The sequence below is a fragment of the Calonectris borealis genome, chromosome 5 (assembly GCF_964195595.1).
Source record: "Calonectris borealis chromosome 5, bCalBor7.hap1.2, whole genome shotgun sequence".
NCBI classification, from domain to species: domain Eukaryota; kingdom Metazoa; phylum Chordata; class Aves; order Procellariiformes; family Procellariidae; genus Calonectris; species Calonectris borealis.
In genome coordinates, this window is record NC_134316.1 from 20,487,216 (window position 1) to 20,507,811 (window position 20,596).

At 37.5% G+C, this 20,596-nt stretch overlaps 1 protein-coding gene across 7 annotated transcripts in view; it reads left to right on the top strand.

Moving 5' to 3' along the window:
- PTPN21 (protein tyrosine phosphatase non-receptor type 21) overlaps positions 1-20,596 on the top strand; it is a 47,548-nt gene that overhangs the window by 20,065 nt on the left and 6,887 nt on the right. For 6 of the 7 annotated variants that reach the window (XR_012673834.1, XR_012673835.1, XM_075151345.1 and 3 more), the window contains 14 exons: positions 1,177-1,244; positions 1,673-1,743; positions 3,065-3,152; positions 3,336-3,424; positions 5,578-5,665; positions 6,381-6,460; positions 8,419-8,479; positions 9,008-9,092; positions 11,305-12,767; positions 15,070-15,207; positions 17,238-17,459; positions 18,677-18,805; positions 19,124-19,358; positions 19,910-20,070. Coding sequence is in view for 5 of the 7 variants with exons in the window: in XM_075151345.1 (XP_075007446.1) it covers positions 1,177-1,244; positions 1,673-1,743; positions 3,065-3,152; positions 3,336-3,424; positions 5,578-5,665; positions 6,381-6,460; positions 8,419-8,479; positions 9,008-9,092; positions 11,305-12,767; positions 15,070-15,207; positions 17,238-17,459; positions 18,677-18,805; positions 19,124-19,358; positions 19,910-20,070 (2,978 nt within the window). In the remaining 2 variants the exon portion in view is untranslated. Of the gene's footprint in view, positions 1-1,176; positions 1,245-1,672; positions 1,744-3,064; positions 3,153-3,335; positions 3,425-5,577; positions 5,666-6,380; positions 6,461-8,418; positions 8,480-9,007; positions 9,093-11,304; positions 12,768-15,069; positions 15,208-17,237; positions 17,460-18,676; positions 18,806-19,123; positions 19,359-19,909; positions 20,071-20,596 lie in introns of those variants that run through there. The other variant, XM_075151349.1, reaches the window with a different exon arrangement.

Below are 20,596 nucleotides of genomic sequence, written 5' to 3' on the forward strand. Positions count from 1 at the left end.
ACTGGTTTCAAGAATGATCTGCATTTGAAATAATTACAATAGACTAATTCTGCTTTATCTCAAGTGCTGTGTTGGTGTAGCGTATCACAGGTTCTCCCCTTTCATTGTAAATAACTTGTATATTGATTGTGAATGTTTAATACAAATTTGATTCCTAAATGTCTCTAAAATTGCACTATTATGGATGAGAATCTGTGATAAAGTAAATAGGATCTGTATACTTGGGGATTGTGTTTATATTTTTGGGAGCAGCCGTTCCGTACAGACTGCTGTTCCACAGTTTCTCCTGAGACTGGTACATAACTTTTCCAATTTAGAATGTTTTGTTTCTTTTCTTTGAAACATTGGCTAGTTTTTTTCTGGAAACAGAAAAAGAGGCAAATTCCTTGGGATGCCCTTTGGCATGATGTAGACTCAAAACTGTTATTAAAATCGAAACTGTTACTAAGTCCCTTCTGAGCATGCCCCTGAGTCTGGGAAGGCTTCTAGGTCCCACTTTCTGCACGTCTTGGTGCACAGAGCTGTAGAAGGCTTGAGAGCGGAAGGGTATTTAAGTCGACCTGCAAGTTAGAGCAGTCTGCCGGCGCTGTACTGCAAATAATTAGGTATCTGACAGGAGAGAGTAACGAAGATGGAGCCAGACTCTTCTCAGGCAATGGGCACAAACTGAAATAGAGGAAATTTCGTCTAAACATAATAAAAGTTTTCTGTTGTAAGAGTGGTGAGACACTGGAACAGGTTGCCCAGAGAAGTTGTAAAGTCTCCGAGCTCTGTATTCAAAACTTGACTGGAGAAGGCTCTGAGACAATCTGCTGTAGCTGACCCTGCTTAGGGCTAGATCTCCAGCGGCCCCTTGCAACCTTAACCATTCTGTGATTAAAAAACTAAACAAATAAAAACCCAAGGAACTAAGGAACTTGAAGCAACACTCTGTTTTATCATTTCTTCTTCTTTCCTATCCACAAGGAGTGTTATCAATTTTTCCAAACAAGGTAAAAAGATGGGATGTGTTTTTACTTTTCCTAAACGTTACTAGTTAGTTTGTTCCACTGTTTTACTTTCAGATCGTAGTTCAATAGGATTGAGATTTGCTACTTGGAGATCCTGCTGCAATTAATCGGGTATTGAATCATTTTGTCAGAAATGTTTGAATCCAAGAAATTTTTTATTTTTTAGCTGATTTTGGAGACTATGATCAGTATGAATCTCAGGAGTTTCTACAAAGATTTGCTTTGTTTCCAGTGGTAAGTACTTACTCTAAATTGATAAATTTAAATTTAAATCTTTCTTTAGATTGGTAAATGCAAATCATTATTAAAGACTCCATGATCCATCTAGCTTACTGCTCCCTAGATTGCTAAATTCAGTGAAGGTTTTCTTTGAGACTGGAGTGAGATATGATACTGTATATTACACAGAAGCAAAGGTGTTGCAAGATCTTTTCAGTTTTATTGTATATTACACTGAAAAGAAGGTTGGGGTGGAGATAGGAAAGTGAGTAAAACCACTTCAAAACAGTGTTTCTGCTTTATGTTTTTGTTTGTGTGCATGTTACAGCATCTAAGCTCCAAGACTAGAGTGGAGGGTCGATTCGCTTGTGTAAAGAAAGTATAACCATTTAATTTTTTAGAATTTTTTGTATTTCATTCTATAAATGCTATCTTACCTTAAGGGTTGGCTACAAGAAGAAAAAGTATTGGAAGAAGCGACACAGAAAGTTGCCTTGCTACATCAGAAGTACAGGTAACATTTCTAAAACTCTTTATTGTTTAATTTTTATGTGATTGCTTCAGTAGCTCAGGAAGTTGGGAATCTCAGAAGACAGTGAGACTAATTTAAATGAGTTTTTCACTGATACATCTGCATTAAAATTACAAGAATTTTTGCTGAATGAAAGTGAAAAGAGAACAGAATGACCGTTAAAATAAATGAGAGGTTTCTGCTTGTAAATTAAAAATACAGGACACATTAAATAGCGTGACTTCACCTGTATAATGTTTCTGAAACTTGTTTACATGAAGTTGTGACCCCAGTAAGGATGGTTCTTGATAAATAACATTGGCAGACACTGAGGGCAGTAGAAATGTAGAGACAGTCACTGTGCCAGAATGCTTGTGATCTTAAGTAAGAGGTAGCTAAGATGCAGTAGTCCAAGACAAAGGAAAGTTAAGTTCTCTGTTGTCAGTTCATCAGTGAAAAATGTTTGTGACTATGTAAGTAATACTGATTATTTTTTCCTGTATTGTTTTAAAATAACAGTTTCAAAATTTCAAATCCATTTATCTTTGAAACGCTTTTGTAACAAGATTGCATAGTTAAGGTTCTGCAAAGAAAACTTAACCTGCATGACATTAGGAAAAAGTGAGGAAACAGAAAGATTGATGATTGAAGAAGTATTAAGAGACATAAGAATGAGCATGACAGGATTTTGGAGGTAGAGATCATGTCTTCTATGAGATCAACTGAGGTAGGTAGGGAAACACAAGCTTTTAACCCCTACGACACTACTGCAAGTCTGTGAGAAAACTGTCTTTGCCAGTTAGTCTAATTAAAAAATCTACCTTCACCTACAGATCATCTTTTCTCATCTTTTCAAACCATTACGGTTAAAACTCTGTCAGCATTTAGAAAATGAGACTATATTTCCTGAAATGTGAAGCATCAAACTTCATATTGATCCTAAACAGGTATACTGCAGTAGGAGAAATTCAGGTCTTGAACACATGTGCCAGAGTAATCATTCTGATAAAGTGAGAAAATATGGTGACAATGATGGATTTGAAGAAGAATGTGATAATTGTCTGCCATCAGCAGAGATGATAATTTTAACTGGTCTTTGTTGCCATTTACCCCTAGGCATGCCTGAGAGAAAGAAGTTAATAGAATCAAAGTGTAAAGGCTGAGACAAATATATCGACCATTGGTACAGATGAAAACAGCATGATTTGATGGTTGCCTGGATGTCTTGGGGATGCTTTTCAAGCTTTGACAGTGTCAGTCAGAGTAAACCAAAGATGTTTTTTACTTATTGACAGTACTAGCTGATTGTTGTTTTCATTTGTAGAGGCCTTACTCCTCCTGACGCAGAAATGTTATATATGCAAGAAGTAGAGAGAATGGAGGGCTATGGTGAAGAGACCTATCCTGCAAAGGTAAACAGGCCCTTGATCTCAGTTGCTTTTTTCCCCTATGTAAAAAGAGTTACTTCCTGCCAAAAATAAATAAAAACTAAAAACCACACCACCCCTTTTCTCCCCCAGAATTGTAAAAGTAGTTGCTTCTCATGTAACTCTGCTTTTTTCTGTATTTGCATAATTTTTTGTAACTTCTTACAGGACAGCCAAGGAAGTGACATATTCATTGGAGCATGTCTTGATGGTATCTTTGTGAAACACAAAAATGGCCGTCCTCCTGTTGTGTTTAGGTTAGTATTGTTCTTTCTTAAAATATCTTTGTGCACTTCACATTTTTTGTGTGTTCCTCACTAGCATGAATGACTCTTAGATATGATGTATATTTATTCATTTGATAAACCTGAACATAGTCTTGTAGTCATCACATCACACTACAGTGAATGCTGAAGTCCATGGGAATTTTTCAACGTATTGACTGCAGGGTGAATCTCTTTAAGCCAGATTAATTCTGAGAGAGGAACATTTACTATACATTCCATTGCAAAACATTTATTGAGTCAAAAAGGAGCAATTCTCTGCACATAGAACATCTTAAGTCCTGAGATGGGCACATCAGTTTACTTAGAAATACTCAATTGTAAAATTATCCAGGAGTTCCTTTCATATATTATATATAAAAGAGATAGAGGAGAGTCACATGATAACATTTGTTTCATTATTTTGGATTCATACATTGTTTTAGTCTATTATTTAATGCTCTGATAGTGAAATTGTAGACATAGGCATGTCTGCAACTTACCTAACAGTTAAAATTCAATCTTCATGTGAAGTGACCTGGTTCCCACTGGCTTCAAGAGGGGTTGCTTGGGCATCTTTGGATGGAGTTTGGAGTAAATTTAAAAAAACCCACATATTGAGATTTTTTTTTTTTTTAAATTAATCTTAGTAATCTGTAATTATCACTAGAGCAAGAAAGGCTTTATGCTTAGTGAACTTTAATCTAGAATTGAATTTTTGGCTGAATATGAACAGAATCTTGAAATCCTGTGGTCCAACAGTTACTGGAACTCGTGGTGAATTTCTGGGGTTAGAGAAAGTAGCAACTGTGCTTTTTTCTGTTAGTGGTTTTGTTTAATAGAATTTATAAATTCAGTACCGTTACCTGTCCTTCACAAAAATCTCTATCTCTGCTGCTGATAGGGTAGCTGATGCCAAGTTCTTTTTAATTGTGTAGACTGGTAGAAGTGTCCTACTCTGCTCTCTGGCATAATGAAGCAACAATAGCTCTGCTGTCTGACTTTCCAAGCACACAGGGGAGAGGAATAAAGCTTTGTCCTTGCATTTCACGTAATTTCCCAAAGAATTGTGGATGCAGTGTCTACATAAACATAAGAAAAAAGTTGCACATTGGAAAGCATCAGAAAGTATTCATATTCCAATTTCAGGATCCAGTTTTCTGCTCTATTGCTTATTTGTTGTATGACTATGGGCAGTTCTACTGGGGATGGATATACCATGGTATCTGGGTGGCAAAAAAAGCATAGACAAATGACCCACTAGTACAATTTACAAAGACTGGGTTATGCTTCAGATTGGTTCAAGTAATTTCATAATTACATCCATAAATGCCTATGAACCAAGGCATTAAATTTGAGGGGTCTTTGTTCTACATCAGAATGAAGACATTAATGTTTCTCTACCTCACGCATATGATGGTGAGTAGCTATAGAAAATGCTATCAGCCACATCTATATGATGAAAATAGAAGTTGCATAAATACCTTTAGAGTGAGTCCTGTATGTAGATCATGCTTTTTCCCTGTGTTTGTGCACTGCAGAATATTCTTTTCATAAATCAATGATACAGACTTTATTTACACTAACATAATACTGATGGCTCAAACTGCATTTATATTTAACAAGAAGTTGAATAAATATATGGTATTATATTTCTTGCAATCTGACTTTTTCTCATCTGTCAATATGCAAGAGAGTTCTAGAAAATATATATAATAATGCCTTAATGGCTTTGTTTAGTGTAGATTTTTTTTTTCCCTTAGAATGTATGGTTTGCTTTCAAGCAGTCGGGACATTATAATTTACTGAAAACTAAATTCGTCTAAATTTGATGATTCCTCCCCTTCCCCCCCCCCCCCCCCAAAAAAAAAAAAAAAAAAAAACCACTTCAAAGAATTTCAAGTGGAAGACAAGTAATAAACTTATTACTGTACATGTTGCACATCTTCAAAAGAGTTAGTCACATACATATTTTCCTTTCAGCAGTCATTTAATGGATATGGAAGTGATGGTCTGCAGCTTGTTCAGACAGATTGATGAACTTTTTATTTATCCATATTCTTGGTGGTGGTTCTGTTTTTCAGTTGCATTTTCTGTCGTTTGAAAATCAGAGCTTGCCAGTCATGTTCTGTCCCTTTTGTCTGCAGGTGGCATGATATTGCCAACATGTCCCACAACAAATCCTTTTTCGCGTTAGAGCTGGCAAACAAAGAAGAAACAATCCAATTCCAAACTGTGAGTAGATTTTTACTTTTATTTTTTCACTAAGGCATCAGTAAATAAAAACACAAATTAAGACTGTTAATTTCACTCAAAGGATAAAAACTACTTTTCATATGTTTAGCAACTTTGAACTGTATGAGTGAGTCAAAAGTAGTAATACTGTCTCTGGCTAGCTTTCTACGGGAAGGCATTAAAAATCTGACCTTTTATATTGAGTACATTGACAAGTTTGGTTCAGGTGGTCATAAACATTTTCATCCATTCCAGTAAAATTTCTAGCATTTTTTTTTTTTACTTTTAAATCAGTGGCATTTAAAGATAAACATGGTCTTAGAGGTTTGCTGGAATGGGCCACGGCGTTCCTTGGAGAATTAATTTTACGTAGCATCTACCAGTTGCCTTTGTCAAGAAGGCAGCTGTTGACAATCTTATGGCATAATATATAGATACTGTAAATTGTGTTAGTGTTATAGCTGATAAGAATGTCTTCAACAAAAGTCTTCTACTTTCAACTTTCATAAATCTAATAAAATTGTTAGGCTAGAGTGCATGTTCAGGCACGCAAAGTACAGTTTTAGGGAAAACCTGGTGACAGTAATGAAGTTATATTAAAATGAAATTGGTCAATGCTAATTTAATCTTAAAAATTTCAGTGGCTTGTCTGAAAGCAAGTGAAGGGTATGCATATTTGGCCTAATAGGCAAATTTTGTTTTTGTTTTTTGGCAGGAAGATATGGAAACGGCAAAATACGTGTGGAGGATGTGTGTGGCTAGACACAAATTTTACAGACTAAATAAATGCAGCCTGTAAGTAGAATACATTAGCAGAACTCTTGGTACCCTTGAAGCTTCCATTGGGAAGTGAAATCTTTTATAACCTCTGTAGTGTCTTTAGCGTCCTTTTTAGATGGTAGTAATTAATGACTTGGGGTTTTTTTCTTAATCTTTTTTGAGAAAATACTTATCGCCAGTTTCTCAAACATGTTCTGCTTCGTAATAGAGGACAATATTAAACACTGAAATCTTACCAAAAGTAATAGCGTTTGGCCCCTGCTGCTGGATCTCAGTGCTGTGACAGACTTTAGTTGCTTTGGGGGATACTATTGCTAGAATGTTTGTGAGCTACTGGAATCACTGGGATTTTGACCTGGGTTTGGGTGAACTGCTCTGAAAGTACACCCTAAAGGCCTTTAAAAGGGTGGGAAGTGTATGTGAAGCACTCCTGAAATGTGCTGGATTGACAGCTGAGAGGTATGTGGTCCTCTGGATATCCATGGAATCCGAATAGCTCAAGTAGCACCACTGCAAAGTAAATTTAATACAATTCATCAAATTGAATTTAAATGGGCTGGTCTCCAACTTGTAAATCAAGGGCTGGAATTTGAGCTACTCCCCTGGTACAGCTTTCCTTCAGCTAAGTTATTGCAGTCAAAGAATAGAGAATTAGACCCAGTGAATAGTCTGTCATAAAAAAGCATGATTCCCAAATGTTCCGTTCCTCTTCTTTGTACACGAGAAGATAGCTTAGCTATGGAGGGGTTGGTCCAAAATTTGCTGAGGCCAGTGGAAAGATAATGGAGTATTTTGTACCATAGATGACTCGCTAGTGTGTTTAACACTAATTTATTTTAGAAGAGTAAGATTAATTTGGAATAGAGTAGACCTCATACCTCTAAGCTTGTGAACCTGGCTGCCTTTTGAGAGGGATAAGAAATATTGGTGGACGTAGTGCATTTGTGGGACTTCTGCATTGCTATCTGAATAATGTCAGTTCTATAGTTCTGTATTGAATGTCAGTCTCTAGGTTTACTTACTTTAACCCTTTCACCACAACATGGCTTTATTAATAGGTAAAGTCCTCAAAAAGACTTTTCTGATTATCTCTACTCTAAGATTCCCTGTCATCTGGTCCTGCTGCTGAAAACTGTCTTATGCATGCCTTCTTAAGTTCAGTTTTTTTTTCCTTTATCTGTACGTACTTTGTCTTCAGAGACTCCCTGGACTCTCCACCTGAGGAGGGCTCTCAGAAATCTTCCCTCATTCTTTCCCTTCCACGCTTTCCAATCCTTTCTCGTCCTTCACTTCCCAAAGGGTGAGCTGAAAAATCATCTTTCTTTCTGAAATATGGTAGTTCCTGCATTTGTATTATTCTGCTGCCTTGTACCTCTGTCTTGCTGCAAGATGCGGAGTACAGGTGCAGTGTAGGGTGGGGAAAAAGGAGCTTAAAGTTTCTGAACCTTACATCCTGAAGGCAATCCAACAGATTATGAAAATTTATTACCTTTAGCTTGAACGTTGGAACATGCAAATGCTCATGCAGTATAGTCACGCTTTCCAGGTCCTGTAACATCTGTAACGTTACATTCTGTAAACGATTTTATGTGTGGTCTTGTAGAACAGGTAACTTACAGTATGAGATTTTATACGGGGTTCAAATTTGGAACTGGTCCCCGGTTACTCTGCTGCTTTTTCTGCCCTGCTGCAGTGCTTCAGGGACGTCTCCTTTTTATGCATCATAGAAAAGAGGCAAAGAAATAACAGGTATTTTGATCCTGGTTTTGTGATTCTGCTCATACTGTCTGTGATGGTGGTTTATGCACAGAGCTCTCTCCTTTTGAGACTGCGTTGGGGAGGACTATTTAACACAGGCCTGGCTCCCAGAAATGTAGAGTGATTTTTAATTGAACTCGGGAGCACTTTCAAAGGCTTGAAATAGGTCTTGGTGGTGTTAAGAATCATTTCTCACTGTAAAATTTCTTCTGTAGACAAGCCCAGCCTGTTACAGTGAATCCTGTTAGAAGGCGGTCTTCGTCCAGGATGTCTATGGTAAGGAGAGGAAATAGTTTTATATTTGCATTTTTATGGTTTTCAATTGACTTTGAACCAGACATTAGTTTCTTTCAGTGAAATAAAATGAGCAGTGAAAAAGGTGAGTCTAGTATGTGAGGACCTGTAGAAAAAACTGCTATGTAATATCTGAATAATGTAATTAAAATAATTGCAGTGAAAAATATTTTAAACACTTCTGGTTTTAGTTTGATTGCTCTGTCTCTAGGAGACTCTCCAAGATGTCAGATGGCAAGATACAGTCTTGGGTTGGTGGTGTGTGGTTTTGGTTTTGTTTCCTTTTTTTTTTTTTTTTTTAAATTATTTCTTGTATGACCTCACAGGAGAAACTTACATTGCAGATTTAGAGAAATGGTTTAAGACTAAGGCTTTGTGTGTGTGTGTGTATTATGTATTATATACTATATATAAAAAATATTGTACATTATATATAAAAAAAATCTTCAAGACTTATTTTTAAAATAAATCATGAGTTTTTAACTAACAATAAGATGCTTGCTTTCTTAGCCCAAGCCTCAGCCTTATATGATGCCTCCACCACCTCAGCTGCATTACAATGGTCATTATACTGAACCATATGCATCCTCCCAAGGTAAGTTCATTAAATCCAAGGCCACACTACACAACTTTAGAAGGTAAATGCTATAATTTGCATTTATAGCTACTTCAGCTAGAGCTGAATAAATTGATAGGGTGAACATGGGATAGGTTTGTATTACAACATGCTGCTACTTTAGGCATATAGGCTAATGTGAAATAGAATCATAGAATCATTTAGGTTGGAAAACACCTTTAAGATCAGCAAGCCCAACCGTTAACCTAACGCTGCCAAGTCCACCACTAAACCATGTCCCTAAGCGCCACATCTACACGTCTTTTAAATACCTCCAGGGATGGTGACTCAAGCACTTCCCTGGGCAGCCTGTTCCAATGCTTGACAACCCTTTTGGTGAAGAAATCTTTGCTAATGTCCAATCTAAACGCCCCCTGGTGCAACTTGAGGCCATTTCCTCTTGTCCTGTCACTTGTTATTTGGGAGAAGAGGCTGACGCCCACCTCGCTACAACCTCCTTTCAGGTAGTTGTAGAGCGCGATGAGGTCTCCCCTCAGCCTCCTTTTCTCCAGGCTAAACAACCCCAGTTCCCTCAGCCGCTCCTCTCCGTATCCTTTCATATGGGATATGAGCAAAGTTAGTTGTGATAGCATATACAGCAACTATAGACTGTGGTCCCTTGTGTGAGTTTAAGCTGACCGTTTGTTTTTTGGTTCATGTACCATGGTTTGGTACATGTAACATGTTTGTACAGGTTTGTACACGCCATAACAATGCGTGTTATGGCATTGTGAGATCCTTGTCAATATTGATCTTAATAGTTGCAAAGAGTAACTGAGCCCCCAGACAATTCAGATTAATTAAAAAAAAAAAAAAATATTTAACCCAGGATGCAGGAAGAGAGAAGTTTCTCTGAGTTTGCTAGACTACAAAGTGGTGGGGAATTCAAAGGCTAAGGAGGTCTGCAAGTTACGGAATTGGTACACATTTCATTGAAAAAAAAGGAAAGAAAAAAAACCTAAACAAACCCTAATTAGAATTCTCAAGGGATGCACACTTCTAATCTAAGCGGTTTACAGTGGAGTCATGGCTGCTTTCTCTCCTGTTTTTTTTGATTGTTACACATTGTGTGTTTTAATTAACAAAGTTGCTACCCTGAAGGGCTTAATCTAATCTGTTGCAAAGCTGCCTCAGTTTTGATAGGGACCTTCCAGTCCTGTAAATCAGCTGGATTAAAAAAAATACTCTGACAACTCACTGGTAAGGGAATAAGCACGTTTTCTATCTAAATAGAGTTACACAAGTATTCATGAAGGTATATAAATTTGGAATGTAGCTGAATTCTTTCCAATAGAGCGTTGGAATTATCGCTGGATACTTGCTAGTGCACACATCCTATTTTTGAACAATTTTTTCACAAACAAAAGATTTTTTTTTTTATTGTCAACAAATCCATTAACATAAGTGTGGCAGTTACTTCGAACCTGAAGAGTTAAATCATGAAAGGCATCTAAAGCAGTGACTGAATTGTTCTCTTCTGGAGCTTGGCAAATTGCACATCCAATGAAGTAATGGTGAAATTATTAAATGCATATTGGATGTATAAACTGTTAAATAATTTTCTTTACCCATCAGAGTGGGTATATGTTAAGGTGCAAACAATATATGGTGGTGGTTTAAACTGTCTCCAAAATTTCTGGAGAGAAGTTAATTTGATTTTTTTTTTTTTTTAAGGTCTTGTGGTACTATATCTACTTATGCTCTGGGGCGGGGAGAAGAGTGTGGGGTTTTTTGTTTGGTTGTTGTGGGGGTGTTTTTAGGTTTTTGGTGCTTTTTTAATTTGCTTTTTTTTCTTTCTTGCTGTTTAAAATAATCTCATTAGATTAGTGCAAAGGCTGGTGTTCGTTCTTTCAGTTAGTGTGGTTTAAGATTGATATGGATTTTCTTGGACTGAAACTTAACAAACCTATCCTAAACAGAAGAAAGCCATTCTTAAACTGAGACAATGTTTTCCAATTGGAATTTGCATCTTCTAAATGAACATAATAGGTTATTCTGGTATACATACCTTAGGTATCAACAACAACAAAAAAGCTGGGGTTGTTTTGTTTTTTTTTTCTTCCCATTTCAATACATAGCTAAGAATAACTGAGATTTTGAAAATCTCAAACATTGGTTAGCTACGTCTTAATAGAGGATATCTTTGTTTGATGTCTTGGACATAAAGATTGTTCTTAAACTTTACTTTCAGATAACCTCTTTGTGAGCAATCAGAATGGATACTACTGTCACTCTCAGACTAGCTTGGATAGAGCCCCTCATGACTACAGTGGTCGGATCCGCAATGGTAGTGTCTATAGTGCACATAGCACCAACTCCTTGAACAATCCACAACATTACTTGCAGCCGTCCCCCATGTCCTCTAACCCAAGCATTACTGGAAGCGATGTCCTCAGAACTGATTATGTCCCATCACATAGACATAGTGCACTAATACCACCTTCTTATCGTCCCACGCCAGACTATGAAACTGTGATGAGACAGCTCAACAGGGGAATGGTGCACGCAGATAGGCAGAGTCATTCAATGAGAAATCTTAACATCAGCAATTCATATGCTTACAGCAGGCCTGATGCCTTAGTTTACAGTCAGCCTGAAATACGAGAACATGCTCACTTCGCTTCCCCACAATCTAATCATTATCCATTTAACCTGAACTACAGCTTTCATAGCCAATCCCCCTATCCCTATCCTGCTGAAAAGCGCCCGGTTGTTGGGGCAGTCAGTGTGCCCGAGTTGACAAATGTGCAGCTCCAGGCTCAGGACTATCCAGCACCAAATATAATGAAGACCCAAGTCTATCGACCACCTCCACCATACCCATACCCGAGACCTGCAAATAGTACTCCTGACCTTTCACGACATATCTACATTAGCAGCAGCAATCCAGATCTTATCACAAGGCGAGTGCACCATTCTGTCCAGACATTTCAGGAGGACAGCCTGCCTGTGGCACATTCTCTTCAGGAAGTCAGTGAACCTCTGACGTCGGCACGCCATGCTCAGCTGCAGAAAAGGAACAGTATTGAAATAGCAGGGTTGACTCCCAACTTTGAAGGAATAAGAATTAAAGAGAGGACCATGTCAGCTTCTGCAGCAGATGTGGCTCTTCCAAGAGTTATCTCAGAAGGGTCACAGCCCAATATTCTGATGGAGAGAACAAAGCAAAAAGAAAGCGAGCAAGAAGAAGGTGTGAACTGTGATCATAAGAAAACCCTTTCAGATGCCACTATGCTGATTCACAGCAGTGAGGAAGAAGAATTTGAAGAAGAAAACAAGGCTAGTACAAGTCTGTCTCCTCTCCCTGAAGATCAAACCCAACTTTCATCCGTTATGGGTGGTTATTCTCATGATTCAGTACTGAACTACCCTTATAGCTCTGTTGCTTCATCTGCTGGCCCTTTGCATATTCTTGAGCCTAAATTACATATCACAGAGACAGAAAAGAGAATGAAAGATATGAACCCCATTCACTTACTAGTAGAAAGCCAGGTACAGAGAAGAGGGGAAGGACTGCTTACTCCATCTATGTCGGAATCTGATCTTACAACATCAGGGAGATACAGAGTAAGGAAAGACTCAGTAAAGAAGAGACCTGTGTCCGATCTTTTGTCTGGGAAGAAGAATATTGTGGAAGGCCTTCCCCCGCTAGGTGTAAGTGGATACTATTCCTCTTGTTTCAGGTTGTTCTGTGGCGGGAGTTGTGTGGGGTTTTTGTTTGAGATTTGGGGTTTTTTTAATCAACCTGAGGTGCTTTTAAAACATGTGAATTAAAAGCTACCGTAAGCTTGACCTTTGTTTTTCTATGTTTCCCTGATTAACTTTGCTTAGCTATCTTTTATCCCCTTCTCTCTAATGTCTGAGTTCTGTTTTTATAGTCCTCCCACACAAATCCAGCTGTGCAGCCTCCATCCATCTGATACACCTAACCTGGCTAGCAATGAGCTAGAATGAGCTAATTTAAAGTCAGTTCTAGATCCCAAATTCTGCCCTACCTATCCTTATGTGGAACAGAAGCAACTCTTTCTGTTCCACTACCAGCTTTCTAATCTTCCTCTCTCTGAAAAATCAGATGTAGCTGAATGTTTTCTTTTTTTGATTTGTTTGCTTTCTTCTTCTGACCTAAGAGGGGGACCTGACACATTAGGCAATAAATTCTTTCCTTGCATTCTCTTCTTTCCTCCATCCCTTCCTCTTTTCATATCCTTTCCCTTTTGCCTTCTCTTCAAGCTGTTTTTATCCCACTAAAGGTATTTCTTGCTTGCTATGTCTCTTTCTCCTACTCCAATCTTATGAAGCCATAAATAGTGAGCAACTGCAAGTTTCACCTTCCCTGTAATTCCCACCTCATAGAAACATCAAGGTCTGCGTGGGACTGTACAGTTTCGCTGCCAGTCCTTACCACTAATATTGTTTTAAACTTTTGTTCAGTTTTACGTAGTCTGTGACATATTTCAGGTGCTAATGGAAGAGGACCATTTTTATTACTGTTTTGCCTTTTAAAATTGATTGTTGTTAACTTTGCCTGCCTGAGTTAGTGTCAAATAGTTTTCTGCACACATTGGACTGCAGTGGAACTACCATGTAACTTATACTGCTGTAGTAACTGTTACAGCTGATGCTGCAAAAGCTAACCTAACCTATGCAAAAGCTATGTATTTAAATAGTTACTGCTCTCACAATTTTTTGTCTGTCAGACTTGCTATACATGGAGCTGAACACAATGAAATGAACCTTCATCAGCTTCAATTCTTTTTATAATTGTGTATGTTTTTCTAAATCTCCTTCCTCGTGTTTGTTATGTGGAAATAGGGAAAAAAGGTGTGATACCTTTCTCCTTGTGTTCACATTTAGATAGTCACTTAGTATTTTGTTCTCCAAAAGATATATTTTCAGACACTGATGCATCTACCAAAATCATACCCTGCCTTTTCCTTCTGATAGCTATGTAAATGTTCAAGTCAACCTTTGAAATGAAATTGATATTAAAACTTTTTCACTGGAGGTGTTCAGTAACATTTAAGGGTACCATTGCATAACAGAGAATATTACGTTTCTGTATTCAATATTGAGATGAATATCCTGGTGACAAAGCTGGCCCCTACCAATATTTGCACATTTTGTTTTTCAATGAACTCTTACTGTTGTGTTTGTGTTCACTTCACTTTTAAATGTGGTCTCATCCTCTTAGTTTTGTCTTACTGTTCCTTACTACCATTTAGCTTTTGAAACCATTGATTATCATTCAAGCAGCATATACACCCACATTTTCAGTGTATTTTTGTTAACAACCAAACTTAGCAACTGCGGGAATGGTGAAGTTTTCTCTTGCACTTTTTAAAAGAATCATTTGAACTTATTCTTTCATAAAAATCCCCCTTTGGTGTTTTTCTCAAATAATGAATGGTAACTTAGATTCATGGCCTGGTTTAGGGCTCAGATCTGACTGCAGTTCTGTGTTCGTGTTTTGTATGTGCAGTTTGTTGCAAACTTAGTCAAACATGTAACTATATCCAAATATCTTAAAGATATATGCTCATTGTTATGCCCGCTTGTAGGGAAGAGAAGTGCCTGCAAACTGAATAGTCTAGTAAGGAATAATTTTTATGTATTTTTGGGCTTGGAAAGTGATTTCAGTTCTGTCCAAGAATGTTAATTATCCAGAGCTGTCACCTCACACCCTCAGTTGTGAGCTTTGTAGGGAACAATATTTGTCATTCTCATGCAGTTTCATTAACCTGTGTGGAATGAAGACAGACTTGTGTTGTGTCCTTGGAGGAATGTAGTCCCACCACTCTAATCTCTCACTGCAGTGCTTATCAAAAAAAAAGGTCAGAGCTTGTTTGCAGAAGGGGTCAAAGAAGTATCCTTTGCTTAATTGAACTCTTCTGGTTTCTGCTTTATAACTTCATCAGATACTTAAGAATATTTACAAGGTTTAGCTTTTCTTTTGCAGGGTATGAAAAAGAATAAAAATGATACAAAAAAAATAGGTCCTCTAAAGCTAGCTGCCCTAAATGGACTCGCTTTGACTAGAATGCCTTTGCCAGATGAGGGGAAGGAAGAATCAACACGAGCAACAAATGATGAACGGGTATGTTGAAGGTTTTTAATGCTTGATTTCTCTTTTACAATAGTGATTTTTCAAAATGAAAATGCATATGAATCGTGCTTTGTGTGGACTTCAAAATGCTTCAGATTCAAAGCAACTCAAATACTGAGAATAGAAACAAAATGAAGAATGAGACTTTTGATTGATAAATCATTGCTAGAAATATTGTCTGTAACTCAGATTTTTCTTTAAGACTTAAGATGACAGTGATTCAGATTATAGTTTACCCTTTGAACATGTGGGAAGCAAATTAGCTAGTATCTACTGATACATTTTTGTGCCAAGTCTTTGTGTTTTCTCTCTTAATTTTGGGATTTTCCAGACTGAAAACATGAAAATTGAAATTCTGAGTGTGAGATTTAACTTAGTTGTAATTATTGTAATTCATACAATTTTTACAATAAATTGCATCCCCAGGGTACAGCTTGTGCAGATTGTATTTATCTGTTTTCCTGAGGTGGATCCCTGAAAATATAGTAGAAATTCAGTCTTGAAGTTTGAAGGCTTGGAGTGAGATCCATAGGAGGGAGATTTGACTGTTCCATTTCAACACAGTTGAAGTTCTTTTTGAGCTATGTATACACTCCTTAAAGATGCTAAGGGACAAAAATTAATATTGTGTTATTGAGATACAGTTCTACATTTAGTACCTGTGTTGGTTATTTCCTCTTACATACAGCCATCATCTCTTCCTGGATCGACCTTTATTGAATTCAGCTATATTATTAGTCAGCTAGCTCTGTCCAAAGTATTGAGGTAAAAGAAGAATCCGTAAAATCAAGTTATGAAAAAGAATGTCACTACACTTTCTCTTCAGGCACTCATGTAGAGGCAGAATAGATACTATGAAATGGGAGTAATTCCTAAAACAGTTGAGAAGAGACAGTGCAAAGCAGACATGTGACATGAAAGGAAGTCCAGACTGCAGATATTGTAGAAGATGACTTTGAAGTTGATTCAATGCCTGTTTCATTGCTCAACTTCATGTTATTATCAGTTTAAATGAGGGAATTTAGCCTAGAGATAATAAAGGAGTTTGTACAGTTGATGTATTGATGTGCAAATTGCGTATGATTGAGGTTTTACACCTTCCTCTGCAACATTTGTCATCATAATTATTTGATACAAGACACTTTTCTGACCTGATATAGCGGAGCAGTTGCTGTGAGAGGCTCGGGACATGTGACATAGGTGAAATTTTCTGTCTGAAAACTTACATATTATTCCTCTTAATTATTGTTGGCAAAGAGATGCTGAAATTCCAGAAGTGACTTATGATTCAGAAAGAACTTGGTTTCGAAAGAATCAATCGGGGTGATGGGAGGGAACAGCTTATTGAATAAAACAGATTAAATTACACTGGTAGAAAAAATCCTGGGTTTATACCTCAGCTGCAGCAAGAGGTTCTAAGAAGGCTTTGCTGCTGTATACAAAGCTTAGTATCTTCAGCCTAAGAAAACATGCAATAGTGGTAGTGAATTATTAGCTCACTGACTGAGGCAAGTGTTTTGTTTTACATTTTTAGAGTTTTTCTCCATCCAAATGACAAAGTTGACTTTTTTTTTTTTGATTACAAGGTTAAAGGAGGCCTTTTCAAATGATGTAGTCTAACATGCTATATTGAGGAGGAGAATTAATGAGCATTTCTTGCTCAAAGGTATTTGAGGTGGTTTGTAGTATAGCATAGCTATCTGGTTTAGCCAAATATTTCTTTGCCCAACTGGGTTGTCTTTACAGAAACTATAATTTTTCTTTCACCAGTGGTATCCATAGTCTTTGTGACCTAATGAAGTATAACAGGCTTCTTAGTTTTCACTTGAACAAAATTCCTGCTGGTTAAGGTTGCTTCTAATTTGCTCCGGTATGTTTGTGAAAACATTAATAGCTGGAAAAGCATTGAAAAAGTATGTAGGAGAGGAAAATACATACATTTTATCCTTCATGAATTCTCTGTTAAAATAGACTCGCTTTAGATCGTGACTTTGTATGGTTATCTGTGTTCTGTCTTTCAGTGTAAAGTTCTGGAACAACGACTAGAGCAGGGGATGGTGTTTACTGAATATGAGCGCATTCAGAAAAAAAGACTTATAGATGGTGAGTGCTCAATAGCTCGGCTTCCTGAAAATGCTGAAAGAAACCGGTTCCAGGACGTCCTTCCTTATGATGATACCAGAGTAGAGCTAGTCCCAACCAAAGAAAATAACACTGGTTACATCAATGCATCTCATATCAAGGTGAGAGAAATACTGTTGGAGAAATATCTTCTGGTTCATGTGGTAACTAAAAATGGATTTGGCTATCAATTTTGGTTTAGTCAGATGAGTGAGAATCCCTCCATCTCTCTCTCTTTCCCTCCTTCTGCAGAGGTTTCTTTGGGGAAAGGAGGAACCTGTTTTTTCTCAATACATAGAATAATGGAGGATTAATTATTGGAGAGATCTTCTGCATTTTGCTTCTGTATTGATCTACTGTTTCCTTTCTCTCTCTGTCTCGTCTCTCTGTGGATTGGTGCTGATAGAAAGCATGTCCATTCTTCCCAGAGTTAAGCAGCTTTATAACAAACTGGGATCCTTTGCAGTGAATATGATATTTTTGAACGGCAGTGACAATCCTTATCTTTCTTCCTCTTTTGTACTCTTAGACTAGATCCTCAACAGGCAGTAAGCTAGCTCCCAGATTAAGCTTTTTTGGATGGTTAGAGAAACAGATGGAGCCAGGGGGAAATCTGCTCTTTCATAATCTTCAGTTGCCCCTTTTCCCCAGCCTTAGCTCTTTAAACTCTGTTTAAAAAAGTGAAGAAGTTGCAGGGTGACCTCAAGAACCTTCAAGGCATTTTGTTAATTTTCAATGCATTTACCTACTTAACGTGCAACTATAATTGGCTTCATGCTTTCTCTGAAAAGAGTTGAGATTGTCAAAGCAGCAGTTGTAGTTGTGTTGCTGTCTTTTTTTAATAAATCTGTTTGTACACTGACATGGTACCATAGTTTCTATACTTCAACTCCTTCATAAATGTTGAGTAACTCCTCTGACCCTTCTCAGACAAGATAGCATTTTTTGAGGAAACATCAGCTAGTTCTGACTTTTTAGTGCATATAATAGCATTTAAAGCACCAGGGTATGAAAGCTTCTCTAAACCCAAATCGGCTAGAATACCTCAAATTCACAAAAAAGAAATACAATTTTATTTACTCATTTTCACATTATGCTTTTGATGTAAAGTACATTTATTTAGCTACGTACCTATACAATTTTAAACGTTGTGTCTCTTCCGCATCTAATGTGACAAGATGCAGCTAAAAAAATGGGAGGCAGATATAACTCACAATGGGCTCTTGCTTTTGCAGTGTTGCTCTCTTTTTTTCCGTTTGTGCGTCTTCAAATGGCTGACTTAAGAATTGGGGAAAGGGAGTTTTCAGTAAGTACTCATCTAATGTCTTTCTTTTTACAGATCTCTGTTGGCGGCATAGAGTGGGATTACATTGCTACGCAGGGCCCTTTGCAGAATACATGTCAGGATTTCTGGCAGATGATCTGGGAACAAGGGATTGCCATCATAGCTATGGTGACGGCAGAGGAAGTGAGTAGAAACTGACTCAGGTTTCTCCCAGAAATTCTGCAATGATTTTGTTATGATCTATTAGAGGAAGGGGATCTTTGCTCCAACAAGAAGACCAATCAAAGATAAATTTCTAGTGACCCCTTTGCCATTCTGTCTTGCTTTCCTTGGCAGAAAGATGTAAATTTGCATACTCTTTCCGCTGGAAAATTGGTTTACTCAGTGAGAAACCATAAACACTGTAGTAGTACTTAATAGAGGAGAGAGACAGTTGTTACAGGAGCATTAGTTGTATGAGTGTTCTTATGTTTCTTGTTAAGCCAGTGTTTTACTTTTAAGGAAAGTGGGCGAGAAAAAAGCTTCAGATACTGGCCACGTCTTGGTTCAAGACACAACACTGTAACATATGGAAGATTTAAGATTACCACACGATTCCGTACTGACTCAGGCTGCTATGCAACTACGGGTTTGAAGATTAAACATCTTCTCACAGGACAGGAGAGAACAGTTTGGCATCTGCAGTATACTGACTGGCCAGAGCATGGCTGTCCAGAGGATATAAAGGGATTTCTCTGTAAGTTGTATTTAATAGCTTTGTTTTGGGGTTGTGGTGTTTTTTTTTTTTTTAAAATACCTCTTAAAATGGCTGCTATACGTGAATTAGCTTTTGATAAGTATGCCAAGCATTCTGCTGTAAAAGCTTTCTTCACACCAGCAAAAGATACTGAATTATATTTTCGGCAGGAATATACCTGTCAGTTTGTTAAGGTCACTGTTTATGTCTAAAGCCAAATACATAATTTACTAAAAGTTCGTATAGATTAAAACATAATTGCATCACAAACTACACATTTGAGTATGTTCCAGCAGTAGGAAGATGGCCACAAGCTGCCTTTGGTGGGGAATAGGGGAACAAGGCAAGGAAAGCCTTACAGAAGTTTGACAATCTTTATAGATCTGTATTGTTTTGGTTGGGATATGACTTGCGATTTACACAGTGTGTCATTTTTCTGTGGGATGTCATTTGTTAAATTACTACTTTTCTGGTGGTCATACAGCGTAATAGCATGGCTTATGGGGCTTCATCTCCTAAACTTATTATTTTTATCTTGTTGAACTTAATAGCATACTTGGAAGAGATACAGTCAGTGCGGCGCCATACGAATAGCACTGCGGATCCTAAAAACTCTAATCCTCCTGTGCTGGTACATTGCAGTGCAGGTGTAGGACGAACAGGAGTGGTCATACTGTCAGAGATCATGATCGCTTGCTTGGAACACAATGAGGTGATCTCTTTTTCTTTCTCGTGCTTTAAATAATGTTGGGTAGTGGAAGAGTAGATAACCTGCCTAATAAATATTTTATGGCTGTTCATCTGAGCTTTTCCAAGATGTGGCCTTTGGAAGAGCCCTTACAACTGTGGTTTAAAGAGCTCTTGGCAATTCAACAGAAGCTGTTAATCTTTGAGTTGCCCACTTACACACTGGAATGCTCATTTGGAGTCTTGACTCCAGAAGATGTTGAGTCACTGAGTGGAATGAGGTATGGCCTAGGCTACTAAGCATATTTCAGGATTTCACCCTGACTTTACCACTTTTACTTCATGCCTTAGTTTTAATGGATAATATTCAAGAACATGTTTGTAGCCAGTCTCTGTGCTTGTTATTAAATATTTTGTTCCTAAGTGTAGTATATTTGCAGTATCAGTCTCAATAGAGGACAAAGCGGTAGTTTAATAGAATAAAACCTGATCCTATTAACTTTTAGCCAGAAGTGAACAGCTGTAAAGTGTTTATTAATAATATAATATGC